This window comes from Sebastes umbrosus, chromosome 4 (genome assembly GCF_015220745.1).
Source record: "Sebastes umbrosus isolate fSebUmb1 chromosome 4, fSebUmb1.pri, whole genome shotgun sequence".
In the NCBI taxonomy this organism is placed as follows: domain Eukaryota; kingdom Metazoa; phylum Chordata; class Actinopteri; order Perciformes; family Sebastidae; genus Sebastes; species Sebastes umbrosus.
Window position 1 is genome coordinate 30,480,093 of NC_051272.1, and position 17,821 is coordinate 30,497,913.

A 17,821-nucleotide genomic window follows, 5' to 3' on the forward strand; every position below is an offset into this window, starting at 1 on the left:
ACAGCTAAGCATAGCAAAGCATACATACTCACATACAGTATATGTAAGTACACATATATCAAATGTATATATATACTGTTTATGGATATGGGTTAGGGTTAGTGCCACAATGCAGCAACAAATGCTCGTCAAGCCCAAGGCAACTTCCCAGTCCACCTGCCCTGTTCAACCAACAGTCTAAAGCCCAAGGCTCCTCAGTGTCACATCACACAAGACAGAGAAAAGCAGCGACTCCTATCATGGGAGAAGCTGCAGTCAGGGAATGCCCGGCATACTAAAGCTATAATGAGAGAAATTATCAAATCTATTCGGAAAAAAATGGTTGCCGACTTTTAAAAATTCCTAAACATTGTCCTGAACATTTGTGTCTTCTTTGAGACCACATCTGAGTTACTTCTTGTCACATTAAGACGGCAAATAATGTTCATCAAAGTACATGTTCTAACCAACATGTTCATATCTTGGCCTTAATTCCAAAGTGTTACTTGAGAGGTGTTCCTTGTGCCTGCACATTGTACACAACATTACTATAAATTAATATTACAAGCCCATATTCAGTATATTTAATTTTTTTTAATTACCATTTTCGTGTAAAAAAAATAATATATTTTCCCCAAAAATGTATTTTTCTTAAGCCTTCATAAGCCTCTGAAACACAATGATATATTGAACCCAATAATAATGATATTCTTTAAGGTTTAGCAGCACTGTAAGCACCTAAACACCGAATATACTACACTTAAATAAAGAATGAATGTTGGAAATCATTACAGAACAAATAAATAATACAAAAAAATGGGCGATAAGTGTCATCACAGATTTCTTGTGTGCTCAGAGAGGAACCTCTATGATTAATTAATATCCCATCTTTAATAAACGGCCATAGCACCAGCTTGGTATATGGGTCTATCCCCCGTCTCTGTATCCTAAAATAGAGCATCCAGTGGCTGACGGTTCATGGGGAGCGACAGGCCGTCTGGCAGAGGAACATCACATAGACTCTGCCTCCTGAAAATGTCTACTCTCTTTCTCTCCCTCTCTCCCTCTCTCTGTCCCTCGGCCGCCCCATCCTTTAATGTCTATCCCCTCCTCTTCAACACATTTTTGCTGTGTCTCTTTTGCACATGCCCCCCTGTCCCTCTTCTGTGCTCGGAGCGCCCACGGCGATGATATAGACCTCTGCTGGAAAAATGCAGTGGTCCCTTTGTAGCAGCACGCACAAGGGGGAATTTCTACTGGGATTTAACCTATTCAGGTAATAGACTGGACCGCTGTGCCTTCAGGCCTTTGTGAATACAGGATGTGATGAGACGATGCAGCAGAGAATTTGCAGATAGCCTTACATTTGTTTCCTTTGTTTGTTGAAAGAGGCACTTTGCCCATTCCACATCTGAATGATTTCATTTCTTTTATTTGGCAGCAGTTTATAGTTTATTGGATATCTGGTTATGCTTGTTTTGATTAGGATTCCTAAAAGCCGTTTTTACCGTACGAAGTATACAAACAACTATCATGAGAAAAGTCCCAAGAGTACTGTAAACCTGTCAGAAGGCTTTGGAATGTTCCAGTTTTCATATGCATCTTTTTGTTGACAGAACAGTAACTCACAAAACATCAAAAAACTGAGTTTATGATTTTGCATTGTGTGTTAAATTATGTATATTATGTATATAATCAAATAGTATTGTTTCGAATTACATACTCTGCTTAATTAGAGTAAGAAAGAGAAAGAAAAATGCAGATTTATTCTGAAATTATACAACCTTTACACATGAGGCCTAACAAAGGCGTTCACTGGTCTTTTTTTTTTTTTACTGGTACAGTAGCTGGAAGTCTCACGTAATGCAGTTCTGGCTCACTGATTTTACATACCAGTTTATTTGCTGAGACCATAAAAAGGAGCCATAAATAGAAACTATGGTCAGCAACTGAAACAAAGGCCCGAATTATATTTCACTTGTGTTTAAGTTCTAAACTACAGTATAATTTTCAAAATATCAATTGACCTTATACTGTAATGTGCTGGAAGAGTAGATCTGATGTGGTTCAAGACTGCCTGAGAAAGAAAAAGATGTGAGAAAACCCACTGAAAGCATGTCTCAGTAATTCAAAATGAGGTGAATTTCTTCACCGTGAGTCTGTTATTTGCTGTAATAGGTCTGTTTGAATCAATTATCCCTTGTGAAAGCTTAATGATTCTGGGAAAACAGACAAACCAGCAAATCTATACACGTCTCTCCATTAAGACAACCCAATGCTACTGGTGCTGTGGGACATTCCTTCCCAGGACTGAAATCTTACATAACCCTCCACTATCGATTCCCAGACATGCTGGCTATAAAAAGAACGGGGTATGCAATCATTTTCAACGAGAAGCGAAGCAAGGGACATTGTGACATATTTCAAGCCTCATACTGTATTTCACTTTTCTTCTTTTTTTTTTTTTTACAAGGCTTTGTTTCAGAGATTTTTCATTCTTCTCTCTCTGCTTCCATCTTCTCACAGCAGGCAAAGTCAGGGTCGCTGTGCTGGCTGTCGCCGGCACCCTGCCTGTCGGGTTCACTTATGCCTGATGAACGGTGGGCTGAAGCAAACCCAGCTCAAGTCACTTTCTATCACTGTGGCTGCACTCGCCTCATGTTACCCCACGGCGAAGACATTCAGGGGTCGACAGACCTGCTCAATCATCTGTGTTTGGAATGTCTTCACTATTATCCTGCTTCTGCATGTGTTACTCTTCACAATGACAGGCATGAGGTAACAGCATCTTTCATATACAGTTTAAAAAAAAAATGCATAGGAATAGTTTTTGGCATATTCACTTTTTTTTGCAAAGAGTAAGACACTCATGTCTGTACGCTAGATGTGAAGCTAGCAGGACATAGTTAACTTAGCTTAGCATAAAGACTGGAAACTGGGGGGAACAGCTAGCATGGTTCTGTCCAATTGTACAAATATCTGCCTATTAATAATTCTAAAGCTCTATAAATAACAAGTTATAACCAAAGAATAAAGGCCTTTGCAGACCGGGGGCGTGACGAATAAATGACACGAAAATGTGAAATACATAATTGCAAATATTATATGTCTGGGCTTTTATTGTGAAAAGTAAGAACTGAAGGAGTGGATCTGGTCTGCGATGTCTTTGTCAAGGTTGAAAGGATTAATAAAGTTTGCCGTCCTGATTCTGACTACAGAGCCTCCATGTCGTTGTTTCATAAATATAGCCGCAACTTGACCTGTTCCGCACAATGTGATTGGCTGGTGTCTTTTTTTGGAGTGCGAAAGCGCAGAAAATTGACCTCGTTCCGAGAAAATATTGCACCGCTTTTTCACAGCGGAATATTCATGTTCTGTGTGAGAGTACTCAGGACAAAACTATCAGTTCGAAAAAATATATTGATGGGTGTATTAATCGCACAAAAATAACGGCGCCAGTGTGGAACAGCCGTAAAAAAAAAAACGACATGTTGTGGTTATATGCGGGACAGTCTCCTCTGATTGCCTGCATTGGGCAAAATCTGGATCTGAAAAGAGAAGCCAATGCGGAAGTGCCTTAAACTTGCATTCTTTCTAATAGCCAGCAGGGGGCGATTCCTCTGGTTGAAAAAAGAAGTCTGATTGTATAGAAGTCTATGAGAAAATGATCCTACTTCTCACTTGATTTATTACCTCAGTAAACATTGTAAACATGAGTTTATGGTCTCAATCACTAGTTTCAAGTCATCTTCAATACAGCATGATGTTCATTTAGTAAATTATGGTCCCATTTAGAGTCAAATAGACCATAAAGCAGGGTATGCTTTAGGGCGTGGCTACCTTGTGACTGACAGGAAGCTACCACGGCGTTGTCCAGTTTTTGTCTTACAACTTAAACCCTTTCACAGTGTGATTTTAGTTCATGAAAGTTATTTATAACCTTTTTGGTCACCTGAAAATGTCTTATTCAGCGTTGGTTGGTACTCAGCTCCGCCCTCTTGAGACATTCTGGTCCCAAATAACAAGATGGCGACAGCCAAATACCAAGATGTTGAAGGCCACAAAGCCAAACTCGAGGCTTCAAAACATAAGTCCACAAACCAATGGGTGAAGTCACGGTGACTACGTCCACTTCTTGTATACAGTCTATGGTTGCCTGGCAAGCTCACAGTGACGACAAGACTCCAGGATAGCTGTTTCCATTCTTTGTGCTAAGCTTAGCTAGAAAGCAAGAAAGCAAATAAGTGCATTTCCTAAAATGTCAAACTATTCCTTAAAGATAGAGTATACAAACTAAACATCTACCTATATAACCTTTTTTGTTTTTCTATAAATGTTGTATGCATGCCTCACACCGCCCATCACCATATCCAGACCAGAAGCTGTGGTGCGTATCCCCATGTGAGAGGCAGGTGGGTGAGGGCAGGGGGCACTAGCTGAGCCCACCAGGCCCAATCCATCACACAGTGACAGGAGCCATTAGAGCATGGAGGAGCATCTGTGGAGCCCCAGGTAAGAATGTATTGGCTAGGCTGTGTTGCCTTTTACCTCATCTAACACACAGCAAGGGTATGTATGGATGTCATATTTCGTATGCAGGGTCTATAGCTCACACACACGCCACCGCATGTAAACATGCACTGCACACGTGTGTTCGGAGGGACCTGCCATCTCACATCTGATCACCAAGGCCTCACCAGCTCCAAAACACCTGAGCTCTCAGCCCAGGTAAACTCTGTCACCCTCCAGACACACAACACACAACACACACACGCGCTGTAAGCAGTGACCTTGCACTAATAGCTAAAGTGTGAACAAAAAATGGGAGGTGTGAAAAGATAAAGTGTGCAAGCTTGACATTCACTAAAGGGCCAGCTGGGTCTCGTTCCAGATTTGGAAATCATTTTCCAACGGCTGAGTCGCCTGACGTAAAAAAAAAAAAATAACCTCTCAAGTTTCTCTGAAGACGTATCTGAGCTCTTGTGTACTAGGGAGATCCTGATGGATGTACTGCATTGACATGACATCACCGAAATAATTCATCTTCATCCAGTTCACACTTTCAAAGCATCGAATTTCTGTATTGTGTTTTCCGAGGATTGTTCTCGTCATGGTCATAAGGAGTGTCGGCCCCTCAGGGACTGTGGCTCATACTGTACCTGTATGTTAACAGTATTGTCTCTCCAGTGTGAAATAACTCACTGACACTTTCTCTCTGGTTAAAAAAATGTGGACAGGAAGAATAGCATTATGTGGGCAGGACTGTCAAACAAAAGAAGAATGGATCCTCGTGACTGAGCGAAGCCGCACATCAAAAGAAAAAGGAGTCACAAATTGCAGTGAAGATGCCCACATTGAATTATAGGGCCAAACAGGTCTTGTTTTTCTCATCGCAAGAGCCTGCGCTCAGGCCAATGTCTTCATTTGTCCAAACATGTATTTTATTGGTCAGCTAACAAAGAAAGAACACCTCAGTTTTATTGTGCTATGGAACAAACACCGTGAAATCACATTAAAAAGCATTCCTTCCTAAACTAAATTAGGAGCTCTAATTGTGTTTCACTATCTCTTATTGAAAATGAGCCTAATGCAGGAAACGGTCTCGTAAAAAAAGCACGTTTTTCCACATAAATTGTGGTTACACCGCAAACACATTCGCAATTGCCAACTATGTTACATTTGAATGCTGTAAACTCATGGCCTGGGAGTAGCTCGATGCATAAGAACACATGGCCATAAATGATTTAATCATGCACAAAGGCAACTGGATCATATCACCACAGTAAAGGTCAGCTAGAGTAAACAATTTAATGACAAGGTTTTTTTTTTCCACTTTTGAAGACAGGACATGTCTAATTGGAAAGAAGTAATTAGAGCACACTGTAAGCTGTAGACTTATATGTTGGCATTGGTTATCAACACTGTAAGTGCTAGTGGGTTCAACACTAACCATACAGACTAATGACTGGAGGGAGGAAAGGGAAGGGGGGTAATGCTTGTTGAAAGATATATAGGAGATTATGGTTAACAGTTAAATTGTAAAGCAGGCAGATTCTGTATGAAAGAGGTGTTTTGTCAACCCGATATCAAAAACCAAGGCGTGTAATACACCCACCTGTCCACCAGAGGATAGCATGTCAGTGTCGCGTTTCGCCTCGCCAAGGCATGAATATTACTCTCGTGTATGAAGGTGCAGTAGACTACCAGCAGGGTGCAACAAAAACATCATGGTTTGCTTAAAACAAGTACATAAACTAAGTAAAATACGTACGGAAACAATGTAACATCAGCGTGGAAAACATGTGACAAACGTCACTAACATAGCTTACAAAACACAACATCGGCCTCGAACACCGGCCTCCTGGTTGAAAGTCCTGTGTTTGTTGGACCCATCCACCTCTAAGCGGTCTTTCTTCCTTTTTGGTTGGGCCGCAGAGGAACCAGCCCAGAGGAACGGTCCTTTATGCAAACGAGCCGCACGCCGCGTCCGCTTCACAAAACTTGGACTATGCGGTCAAACTAGGCGATCTAGTTCTAAAATGAAACGAGATTCAGCAGTGGCATCTCCTTTTTCTCACTTAAAATGTTTTCAAACGTAGATTTTGTTGGATTGTTTACAATAACATGAAGTTTACGAACAGGCCGCCAAGTTTTTTCCTGTTTGAAACAGCAAGCAGAAAACCATGGACCAATCAGGTGCATTCCACGACAGGGTACGTCACCGCTTGAATGGCCAGTTGAGTGGAGCAGTGCGACCCCTAGTGTCCTTGCCGGACCTGGTGGACATGCACCGCTGGATTTAACATTATAGACACGACCACTGACTATTTGCGTAACAATTTAGCCACAAATTCAAAGACCGACCATAAACGGTCCAGCCGTACTCGGTTTTGACTTGTTACGTATTGTTATACCACGTCACTAGCTCTAAGAGTAGCATATTCAAACGGATGCATTTACATTGCTGTCAGTACAGGCTACATGGCGTGAAAGTGACACGCCTAAAGCAAGAATGGCGTTCTTCTTACATGCTTTTGCCTTGCGCATTATCGTCATTTACACGCCTTTTCGTGCGGCTGGGGTTGATTTTGTATCTATATATTCATAAAAAAAACATCATCTAAAAGTGCAGATGGGTGACTTTGATCTATATAAAGAGCACTATGTTTTTCTTGGAAAGGTTATTCGAGCATGCAAAGGTTGCACAAGATCTCTTAATAAAAGCTTTCCCCAGAGTTTGGATGCCAGAGGATTCCAAGAGCTTTGACTCCAGCGTCACCGTTAACCCAACGTGTGCTTATTCAATTACTGTCTAAGCACTATTGTTTCCCCTCTCTTGCCGTCTCTCTTTACTCTTTAATTCTTTCAGCCAGAGAAGTTCCTGTACCGCTAACATGACCACGAGCAGAAGTACTCTATGTAAACTATGTATTAACTTATACGCTGAAGGCACTGTATAATCTTTAATATTCACAGAATCTATTGGAGAATATGAAGTTGGCTTGCGTTTTTGTCTAAACCCTTTTTAAGGATTTTGTATTGCCCAGGGACAATTAAATTTGATGAATGGAAGAATTGGATCCGTGTAAGCTCTGAAGCTGACATCACACAGACAAAAGCCTGCGAGAGGAGACACATGCACAGTACACAAACGAATTGTAGTCTATTCAAACTGACAATACACGCCGACCTAATTTAAATACAGCATGTTAAGATGTCTCTTTCTACACAATTATTCCTTTGATTTTGCTACAATGCTTACAAGCTATTATGTTCTAGGTTTATCTTTACATATGCTTAACGGTAGCGCATGCTTCTCTTGATCTGTTATGCAACATGTAACCAATAAATCACGATAATATCCATGCATTACCTCTTCCCTCTGATTTGTATGCAGAGAGTCTACAGTTAGAGTCCTGATGAAATGAGTTATGAACCTACATGGAATTACAGTGGAGCTCCCGGTCTCAGTCTGCCTACAACCTTCAAACCGCACACAGAAGCCGTAATGACACAATGGGAGATTTGCAGCAGATATAAAACTCTAATGTAATTGACTGTGCGCCACGATCAGATAAGCAGGCCCATTTCACCATTTCCAGCGTTAAATGTCAAATGAGTGCAGCTGAGTGGGGAGCTCGGTGATAAAAATGGAGCGGCTGGCCCACTGTGGCCCGTCAGTCATCCGACAAGCCGGGCTCTTTAGTGCGACTGAAGAATGGGTTTCAAACAAGGAAAAAAGCTGGGGACATGGGGACAGATCCTTCCCTCATATGCTTCTTTCCTATTTGTACACTTCAGTTCGGGTGACCAAGTTTTCAGCACCCGATAGATCTCAAGCCCTAACTTGAGGGAGGGAACTGTATTTATTTGTGATCGTTTCCAGCTCTGTACACAACTAATGTCCATGCAGGCGGTTGAAGGCTCAACTCGCCCCTAAAGGGAATGACTCCCTTTGCTCATCATCAGTCAAAGTGACTGCCTCACTCCACGGAGACAAAAGGGAGACGAATGTGCACGCTGCTGTAGTGGACTGTTCGCCATGAGGATAACAGATCGGGTCGCACATATGAATCTATGATCACAGAGCACCATTATATGACTGCAAAGAAACCTCCCAAGTCAACATGATTGACGTGATGATGACAGCTCTCTGTTTGTGCTTGCTTTTATGTTGTCTGTGGTGCGACTAAATGACACGCTAGCTAGGATAATGACAATTGTCAGCGAAAAAGTTGCACGTTAGGAATACGGAGCCATATATGGCAGCCTTCCCTTCCAGAAAAATATGCTGCTTTACAGTTTTCGCTCAACAGAATGAAAAACAGTTAGTTGATTTTCAGGGTGTCTCCAAAAGCGCCCGACAGCCCACGCAATTCCTTATTTGTCTCCTCACTGTGAAGTAAACCATTGTGTGAAAAGAAAAAGGATTTCTCTTTTCAGACTCTAACTAGTGTGTTACTTTGAATTTATCACACCAGTAATTGTGGCCAATTCACTTAAAACTTGTTGAACACGATATTGACTTATTCTTTTCTGATTTAAGAGTGCAATATAGAGACTGGGTGGTTGCAGTGTGCAATGTTGAACATATAACTGCAGCCTTTTATGTTACTTTGTGAAAGTAAAACTGCCTCATTCAGGGGTTTTGTCAAGGTTCATTCAATATTTCACTTTAGTGAAAGCATCCACATAAACAATTAATTCATCCATCTTGTCCATCTTACAAATGAATTTGAAGTGACAAAATATTTCTGTTGTAGCTGTTTCGTAAACTGAACAGCTTTGAGGATAATTTGTGATTTTGGGCTATATTATTAAGATGAACTTAACTTGCTTTCAAAGAAAGACAGAATTTTAAGAGGCCGCATTTTCCAAACCTTGGAAATATAGCAAAGTTCCTACCGAAATGTGTCTTGCAGTTTCCAATGCAAAGAGATAGATTCATTTTTTAGTCATCTCTTGTCTTGACTAGTACAATGGACTACCCAGGATCTTGAACAGACTTCTGTGTACAAAAGAAGCTATCAGAGCCATAACCAAAACAATTAAAAGGGAGCGCATCACACTCATTTTACCAGCTTCACACTGGCTCCCTGTCGATATCTATATATATAATGCCTCGTAGCTTCAACCGTTGCCATGGTAATAGACCTCCAAATCAGTATTCAAATGCTTCGTTTTTTTTAAAAATATATGTGTGTAATAATCACATATAAATCCAAAAATAGCCCATGAAATAAGGAATAATCCCACAAAATTATTCATATTCAACATTAATTATTATTAGTTATTCTCAGAGGGATATCGCTGTTTGTTAGGTGTAGAGGTGCATGTGTGCGAATATTTCTTATCGAAGCTTCGAAGCCCAAAAAATTGAATTTGGGACAGCCCCTAAAATATACGTATATACACACATATACATGTGTACATATACAGTGATAAACTGCTTACATGGATTAAAAAGCTATGGTAATTGTTTTATTTTTTTATACTTTACTCCCATGATGCTTTGCCTCGCAGTACCCCGTCTGCTTCTGCTGACTACCTGAGGCTGGTGCTGTGTGTACATTGAAATCATGACAGGGAAAAAGAAAGTAATTTTATCTCAATGAAAAGCGTTTTCTCCTCCAAGCTTATGACAAGCTGACAAAAACGAGATGCAGCACTGGAACTTGGGTGTTCCTCAGGCAACCTTGTGTAGTCTACTCATACGACGAGAGACAGTCATTACTGCTAGTGATGGAGACACAAAACGAATACGCACGGGGAAAGCATCTGTGGTTGAAGCCGCGTTTGAAACAGCTGTACTGTATTTTGTAACAGTCAATAAAATTCAGTAAATAATGAAGCTATCTATTCCATTACTTGATATTCTTTACACAGCTCATGTATTCAGAAGCTAGACTGGATGTGCCGCGCTGTAGCAGAACACATCTGCCCCCGGAGACGCTTGCCAAGTTAGTTAACCACGATGGCAAGCCATGAAGGAAATCTGTAGGGATCGCTCCACGCCAGAAGTGTAACTATCTGCCAGTCCATTTTTTTTCCCCCAAAGACAATTGGATCAGCAGGCTTTGTGGATTTTCAATCAAAAAAAGTTGAAAAAACTGTCAGCTATGAGGCATCATCTCCCTCGGCCCTTTTGGCCCTGTTTCCTCTTTAGTCTAGCCATGCCTGACAAGCCATTAGAAGGCCTGTCTGCCTGCGGCGATGGATGGGCCATACTCCAGAGGACACAGGGAGTCAGATAAGGCTTAAATCATGAGAGGACAGCGTGGAGAAGACGGCAGCAAGGGACCCTCGCTCTTTATTTCCACACTATGCTGAGCAATGAAAGAGACGGGCTGGATTTGCTCTTCAATTAAACCATTTTCTCTCTGTGTTTCTATCTCTGTGTCTGTATCTCTTAGATTAGCCTCTATTCTTGCTGACCCCTGTCCCCTCTCGCCACTCGACATATCTTTAAGTGTTGTTCTTTGCTGGGATAGCCACCCTCTGATTGGCTGCTCTGGAGCCCTTTTGTCACGTTTGTGCACACGTCTCGTTGAATTTGTTATGATGGGTAGAGAGTTGTGGATGTCACATTGATTAGACAGCAAACAGTAAATGCTTTTGACAGGAGCTGTTGGGGGAAAAAAGCTACGTAATAGCTGAATGCTTCTAAAGCAACAAGAAAATATCAAATAGCCATCGCTTTTTTTGTTATTGCAGCTTGTTCTTTTGAAAAACGTTTTCATTTTCTTCTTTTTCTCTTGCAGTGTGCAATATGAATATACAAAGAAACGTAGGCACACAAGAAGACATCCATATATATTTATATTAGGAGAGTCAAAGGTAATGCGATAATAACATGTCAACGCAACTTCATTTTAACGCCACTAATTTCTTTAACGCATTAACACAATCGATATTTCGGAGGTTGTAGGCTCAGTTTCAAAGCTACAGTGAAGATACTGGTATCATCTGAAACTAGAAAAACCTAAGGAATCCATTAGTACCAACCATGTCATACCAGCTTGTTGCAAAGGAGGTTAAATAACGCTCCAAAGTTGTGCTAAATTTTGGCGAGGAAAAACTGTCATTGGCATTTTCAAAGGGGTCCCTTGGTCTCATATGTGTCATTGTTTTCCAATAATAAATATATACATTTATTACATACATTTACATAAAGCAAGCATATTTGCCCACTCTCATGTTGACAAGTGTATTAAATACTTGACAAATCTCCCTTTGTGAGAGAGACAAATGTGAGATTAATTTGTGATTAATCTCGATTAAATATTTTAATCTATTGATAGCCCTGATAGACACACACACATACACATATAATATATATATATTTTTTTTTATATAACTTTCTATGGGTACAAATAAAGTAACCTGAAGCTGATATTTTGTGTATACTCATACTTTTGTTGTGGGTTGGCATGTTAGAATGAGTTTAGTCCTGAGGCTGAAAGGGTTACGATTATACAAATTTAAATTTCAGCAATAACCTCCGTCATACCGATTACTATAATACATTTTCATTACCATAATGATAAATTACATTCCTCAGATTACCCATCAATATATGCATTAATAAACATACATGGGAAAAACAGCAGTAGCGTTTGTTTCCTCTGCACGGACACAGAAAAAAAGCTTCTGTTTGCTTTCCTTTCCCCAACATGTGTTTCCTTGCATTTCATGGGAAACACAATAATGTGACCTGATCGACACAGCTGTGCATACACTCGCAAATGTTTTTCAAATTATATTGCGATGAAATGCAAACAAAAAAACACATACAGTGCACACACAGCCACACACACACCTACATATATATATCAACTTTCCAATGCTGTTTTCCAGACTCTAGCGAGTCAGGGAACGGGTGCAGGAAACAAGATACATGTGAAAAAAGCAGCACCACGGGGTGAGAACAAACTGTTTACCTTGTAGAGGAGGGTGATGACCTGTCGCAATTTGAGCTTGTGGAAAATGCAGACGTCGTACAGCGCCGACACGGCCAGGACGGTCACCCCGAGCTCCTTCCACAGCATGCTGCACGCGGCGCAGCCCAGGCTGCCCAGGAACCAGGCCACGAGCCGCAAGGGCCCGGCGTGGCCCCGCAGCTCGCAGTGACGCATGTAGCACAGCAGGGACAGCAAGAAGAACAGGGCGGCGCCTTCGTCGGCCCGGCCCACGACGCCCGCCACCGCCTCGGTGTGGATGGGGTGAGAAGCGAAGAGCAGGCCGGCCAGCAGGCTCCAAAGGCCTCCTCCGAGCAGCAGGCGAGCCAGGGAGGTGAACAGGCCCGTCACGGCCCCGTGGAGGGCCACGTTAACCAGGTGGTAACCCCAGGGCTCCAGCCCACCCACGGCGTGGTTGAGGCGGAAGGAGAGGGTGCAGAGGGGCCTGTAAGACTTGTGGCTGCCACTGTGTGTGAGTAAGGTGCCCCAGAAGTCATCGTAGAAGATATTGGTCCAGGGGGTCTCTGGAAGCAGGTCCTGATTGGTCTTGATAGCACGGCTGTAAAGAGAAAAAAAAAGGTTAGAGAAGGAAACACATGACGTCTATACTGTACATGGAAAGATCAAATCAATATTTGATACGGTACTGACGGTTTTGTCAATTCAATTAGTGTCACACTGCTTCACTGCCTGACCACTTCACCGCCCTGCCACATTCAATAAAAGTGCTCCGTCTGAACACTGTGTTTACGGTATACAGTATTTCTACTGGCAGCGCACTGCCGATTCTCTGAGGAGGATGTATGGCTATTCTTTACCAGTGCGGACTAAGCAGAAAATATAGGTTTGCTGTGAAATGGAACTTTGCATTTGCTTACAGCTTTCAGCGAGTGCGGTCATGTGGCATTCACAAAATCAGAGGGCGAGCTTCAAGCTCTGGGCAGCACAGCCACCGCAGCCACAGCTCTTACAGCTGTAGACTCGGGGATTAAGCGAAAGCACCACGCCCTTTAACCACAAACAAATACGGGCACGCAGTAGGGGAACGCCATGTTGGCGAAAATGCAGCTTGGAGAGAAGACAATCGACATGGCAGCTCAGAGTTTGTCTGGGGACGAACAAAACAGTGAGATATGTCCATGTTTAAATGTGTACTTCTTTCTTGGCAGGCATGTCCACTAAGTAAGGGGCCAGTTTGACCTCCTCTCTGTCAGGGATGAACCTGCGTGACCTAACCTAATGCTGCTATATCAGCCACAAGCTGTGTGTGTCAGTGGCTGAGGGGGGACGGCCAGCAGGGGCCAAAGGGAGGGGAGAAAGAGAAGGCACGTTTCTCTCTACAGGAGTCCATAGAAGTTCAATGTTTTTCCCATCTTTACCGCCACATTCTGATGGGTCTGACGGAGCGTCGGGCCCTCTGCTGCTTTCAGCTGGGGAGACGGCGGTGCCGATGATTGAGCCTCCGCAGAGACAAGGTGGTTGGCAACAGCAGAGCAGAGGTGTTGTAATTAAAGGCGTGATAGATGGGACATGACACGTGATAACAAGCCAAGTGCACCAGGTTGTAATGTGTCCTCGCGGCAGTCACAATTAACAAACTCAATCAGTTCAAAGAGGGATGGGTGGAGACAAGCTAGGAGGGAGCGACAGACAGCACAAGACAAGAAGGAAATTATTCTTTTTTTATCTGTGTGTAGAATAAACAGAAATGTGAGGAAAAATGAATGAACCAAAGAAGCAATTGACTCTGGATCGATATATTGATTGAATGATCGACGATCTAATATCATCGATGTGAAGTGAAAACATCGCTGTGAAGTTAAGATGCGCCTTTATTTTGAAATTCCCATAGCACGTCTGTTTAACCATTTCCGTCCAAGCGCATCCTCAACCCTAAACATCCAAATAGTGCTTGCAACGTTGAGCTTCGGTTATGCTTTCTCGCAAGGACCTGCTGGTTAAAGTAAGGGGATTAACCCCGGAGGTGGACTGTTAAGGTGGACCAGCTATTCTCCTTTTAATGACAAGCCGCTGACCAGCATTGACCATTAACCAGACCTCCAACAACAGGTCTATTTTTAATTATTTTAATTAAAAAGAGATTGTTTTTTATTTAAATGTCCGGAAGAGCCCAGTAATAAAATTGTGAAATCATATTTTAGTTGCTTTTTGTGAGTTGATATAAATGTAACTGATTGTGTTAAATTGAAATATGATGTCTCATATTGATTGCAGGCCTCTGAATTAAATCAGGTCGACATCGTATCGTGGCAGACTTTGTGATTTTGGCAACTATGGTATCGTTATCCAAAGAATCAATATCATATTGTATCGTGATGAAACTGGTGATTTACACCCCTACTCGAGAGTAATGAACTGCTCTCTTAGCTGTTCTGAAGCTCTAAAGCACAACACTTTACCTTGGTAACAGACACTACTCACTACTAGAAAAGGTGAGAAGGGTGAAGCAGATGTAGCCCATCCTATGATGGATCTAAGGGAACTGAATACTACCTGGCCTTGGGATGTTGGAATACAAATAATCAGCTGGGATATAATAGAAATGCCTTGAATGTCAGCGCACAGATGATTAGGTTTCTTTAGCTTCTCTCTAGTCAGACTGACGGAGGCTCCAGCCCTCCACCAGCCGGCTTAAGGGTCGTTGTAGCCCAAACTCTCCACTTCATGACTCAGACATGCCAGTTTATTTTCTCTGGCCCATTTGTCAAGTAAGATCTTCATTCCGTCACGAGATGCTCACATAAGAGGCATTACGGTTCAATTACATCTCAAAGCCGTTTTGGAGACAAGTGCGCTCTTTTTCCACTGCACAGTGCGGTGGAGCCAGAGAGGCCAGATACATTATATATTGCCTCAAAACCACACCAGATTCTTCTGGCAGCAAGGCACAGACTAAAGAGCCAGTGCCGCTCACTCAGAAGCCCACTGCGTTTACAGCCTTTGGTTTCCTGAGTCGCCGCCGTGCGTGAAGCTCACCTCTAGATGGTCTCCTGCTTATAGTGTGGTCAAAAATATCGAAGTATCTATACATATCGATACTGAATATTTGAAGCAGTTTCAATACTAATTTTCCACAGTATCGATACACAGGTACCAGCTGCGCTTTCTGCTCTCTCTTCTCTCCAACAGTGAGTTGACACGCACACCTCTGTTCATCTTTTAATAAAAATCTAAAATTTTATCTCCTCAATGTTGTGTACATTTTTTTCCCGTGGTATCAAAAATGGTATAGAATATCGATATATTTCAAGTTATGGTATAGGGCTGCACAGTTGATCGAATATTAATCGCGATCACGATTTTGACAAATCAAGCGCTTCCCAAACCAGCAGACAGCCAGCCGGTGATCGAGATGTTTAGGCTTCACTTTTGTAGATAGATATTATCTATACAACTAATGTGTTTATGATTAAATTGAGATCATAAAATTATTTATCTAGCCTCTTAATGTTGCTAATTTTGCTCTCAAAGTGCACCAGATTGATGCATTTAACTTTAAAATGTAGCTAACGGGTAGAGTGAATAATCCTATATATTTTTTCATATTGCAGAAAAAAAAATATTGCAATGTCAGTTTTTTCCAACATCGTGCAGCCCTAATTTGTACATCAGCAGGAATGTAGCATGGAAGTGAACGCAGTGCTTGTATGTTGTCGCTAAATTCAATGAATGATCGTGATAAATAATGTGATCTCAGTATTGATCAAAATAATGAGAATTTTGGCCATAATCGTGCAGCCCTAGTATTATATCAACATTAGAAATTCCAGGATCGTGACAACACTACCTGCTTATATGTCACAGAGGCAGATGAGCATCTCACAGGCTGACAAGCAGAGAATTGAGGAACGCAGAGAAAGAGTGGGGGGGTGTAACCTCTTAACCCGCCCTGCAACAACTCCTCAGAGCAGATGAATGGGAAACACCCACAGCTGAATTAACACATTTGCATCACAGTCCAACTAGTCACGGGCAGTCGTCCCGATCTATGGCGAATCATTAATCCACTGCAAGTCTCGATCGTCTACATCAGACCCTCTACCGGCTAAGAGGCCGGCTGGAAAGGTGGATTGAGTTTCAAGCGGCTGGCCGGGCCCATGTCTCAGCAGAGCTGGAGGCGAGGAAGACCTCTCTGTGCACTGCAAACCTTTTCCAGCCGGGAACACATTCCTCCCCCCGACCGCACGCCCGTACGCCGGCTCCCAGAGGGACGAGGGGATCGTGTGGCCACTAACAAGAGGAGCCCCCTGAAAAAACTCTTCGACCTCCCATTACTCTGTCTCGATCATCTACCTCTCGCTGCCAGCCTCAATTCTTCCACAACTTGTCTGGATCCCAATCTGTTTAGAATTATATAAGTAAAGGCTTGTTTACGTATGTAAACACAGTGTGGAATATAGCATAATGCCATTATGTAAGCTTTGTGTGCCTCTGCATTATACTGCATACAATACCACTAATTGGAATAACTGCGGCGAACCCAGAGACCCGAGAAATGTTAACAGCACTTCTTCAACTGAATATTTTTAGACAAGTGTGTTACATGACACCACCAAAACAAAGATGTGTGATCCCGCCGAACAGAGGAAACAAAGAAAACACTGAAAGTCTGGTGTTCAAATGAAAGTGTTCTCACAGCTTCACAAAAGAAGATCACTTTCACTCCAACACCACTTCAGAGAGCAAAGAGAGGACGCTGAAAATAGACCATTTCTTCTACCATGTAGTGAATGTTCCCAGTCTGTCAAAAAGCTGTAACATGTGTAAATTATAGGGCCGTGAATCGATTAAAATAGTTAATCGAGATTAATCGCATGATTGTCCATAGCTAATCGCAATTAATCACAAATTAATCTCATTTTTTATCTGTTCAAAATGTACCTTAAAGGAAGATTTGTCAAGTATTTAATACTCTTATCAACATGGGAGTGGGCAAAAATGCTTGCTTTATGCAAATGTATGTACATATTTAATACTGGAAATAAATTAATAACACAAAACAATGACAAATATTGTCCAGAAACCCTCACAGGTACTGCATTTGGCATAATAATATGCTTAAATCATTGCATAGCAAACTCAAGCCCAACAGGCAACAACAGCTTTCAGTGTGCTGACTTGCCCAAAACTGCATGGGATTATCATAAAGGGGAGACTCATGGGTACCAATAATACCCCATTTCATTCACATATCTTGAGGTCAGAGGTCAAGGGACCTCTGTCAAAATGGCCAGTTTTTCCTCGCCAAACTTAGTGCAAGTTTGGAGCGTTATTTAGCCTCCTACACGACGACAGCCCTAGTAAATGATCCTTTGTTCAGGATCAAATTATTGTTTCTTTTTCACAAAAATGACCTTGCTTGC

At 42.0% G+C, this 17,821-nt stretch overlaps 1 protein-coding gene across 1 annotated transcript in view; it reads right to left on the reverse strand.

The window, feature by feature from the left end:
- Positions 1-17,821, reverse strand: part of tmtc2b (transmembrane O-mannosyltransferase targeting cadherins 2b) — a 113,881-nt gene that overhangs the window by 50,142 nt on the left and 45,918 nt on the right. The window contains exon 2 of the mRNA XM_037768572.1: positions 12,420-12,996. Within this exon, the coding sequence (XP_037624500.1) occupies positions 12,420-12,996 (577 nt within the window). The remainder of the gene's footprint in view (positions 1-12,419; positions 12,997-17,821) is intronic.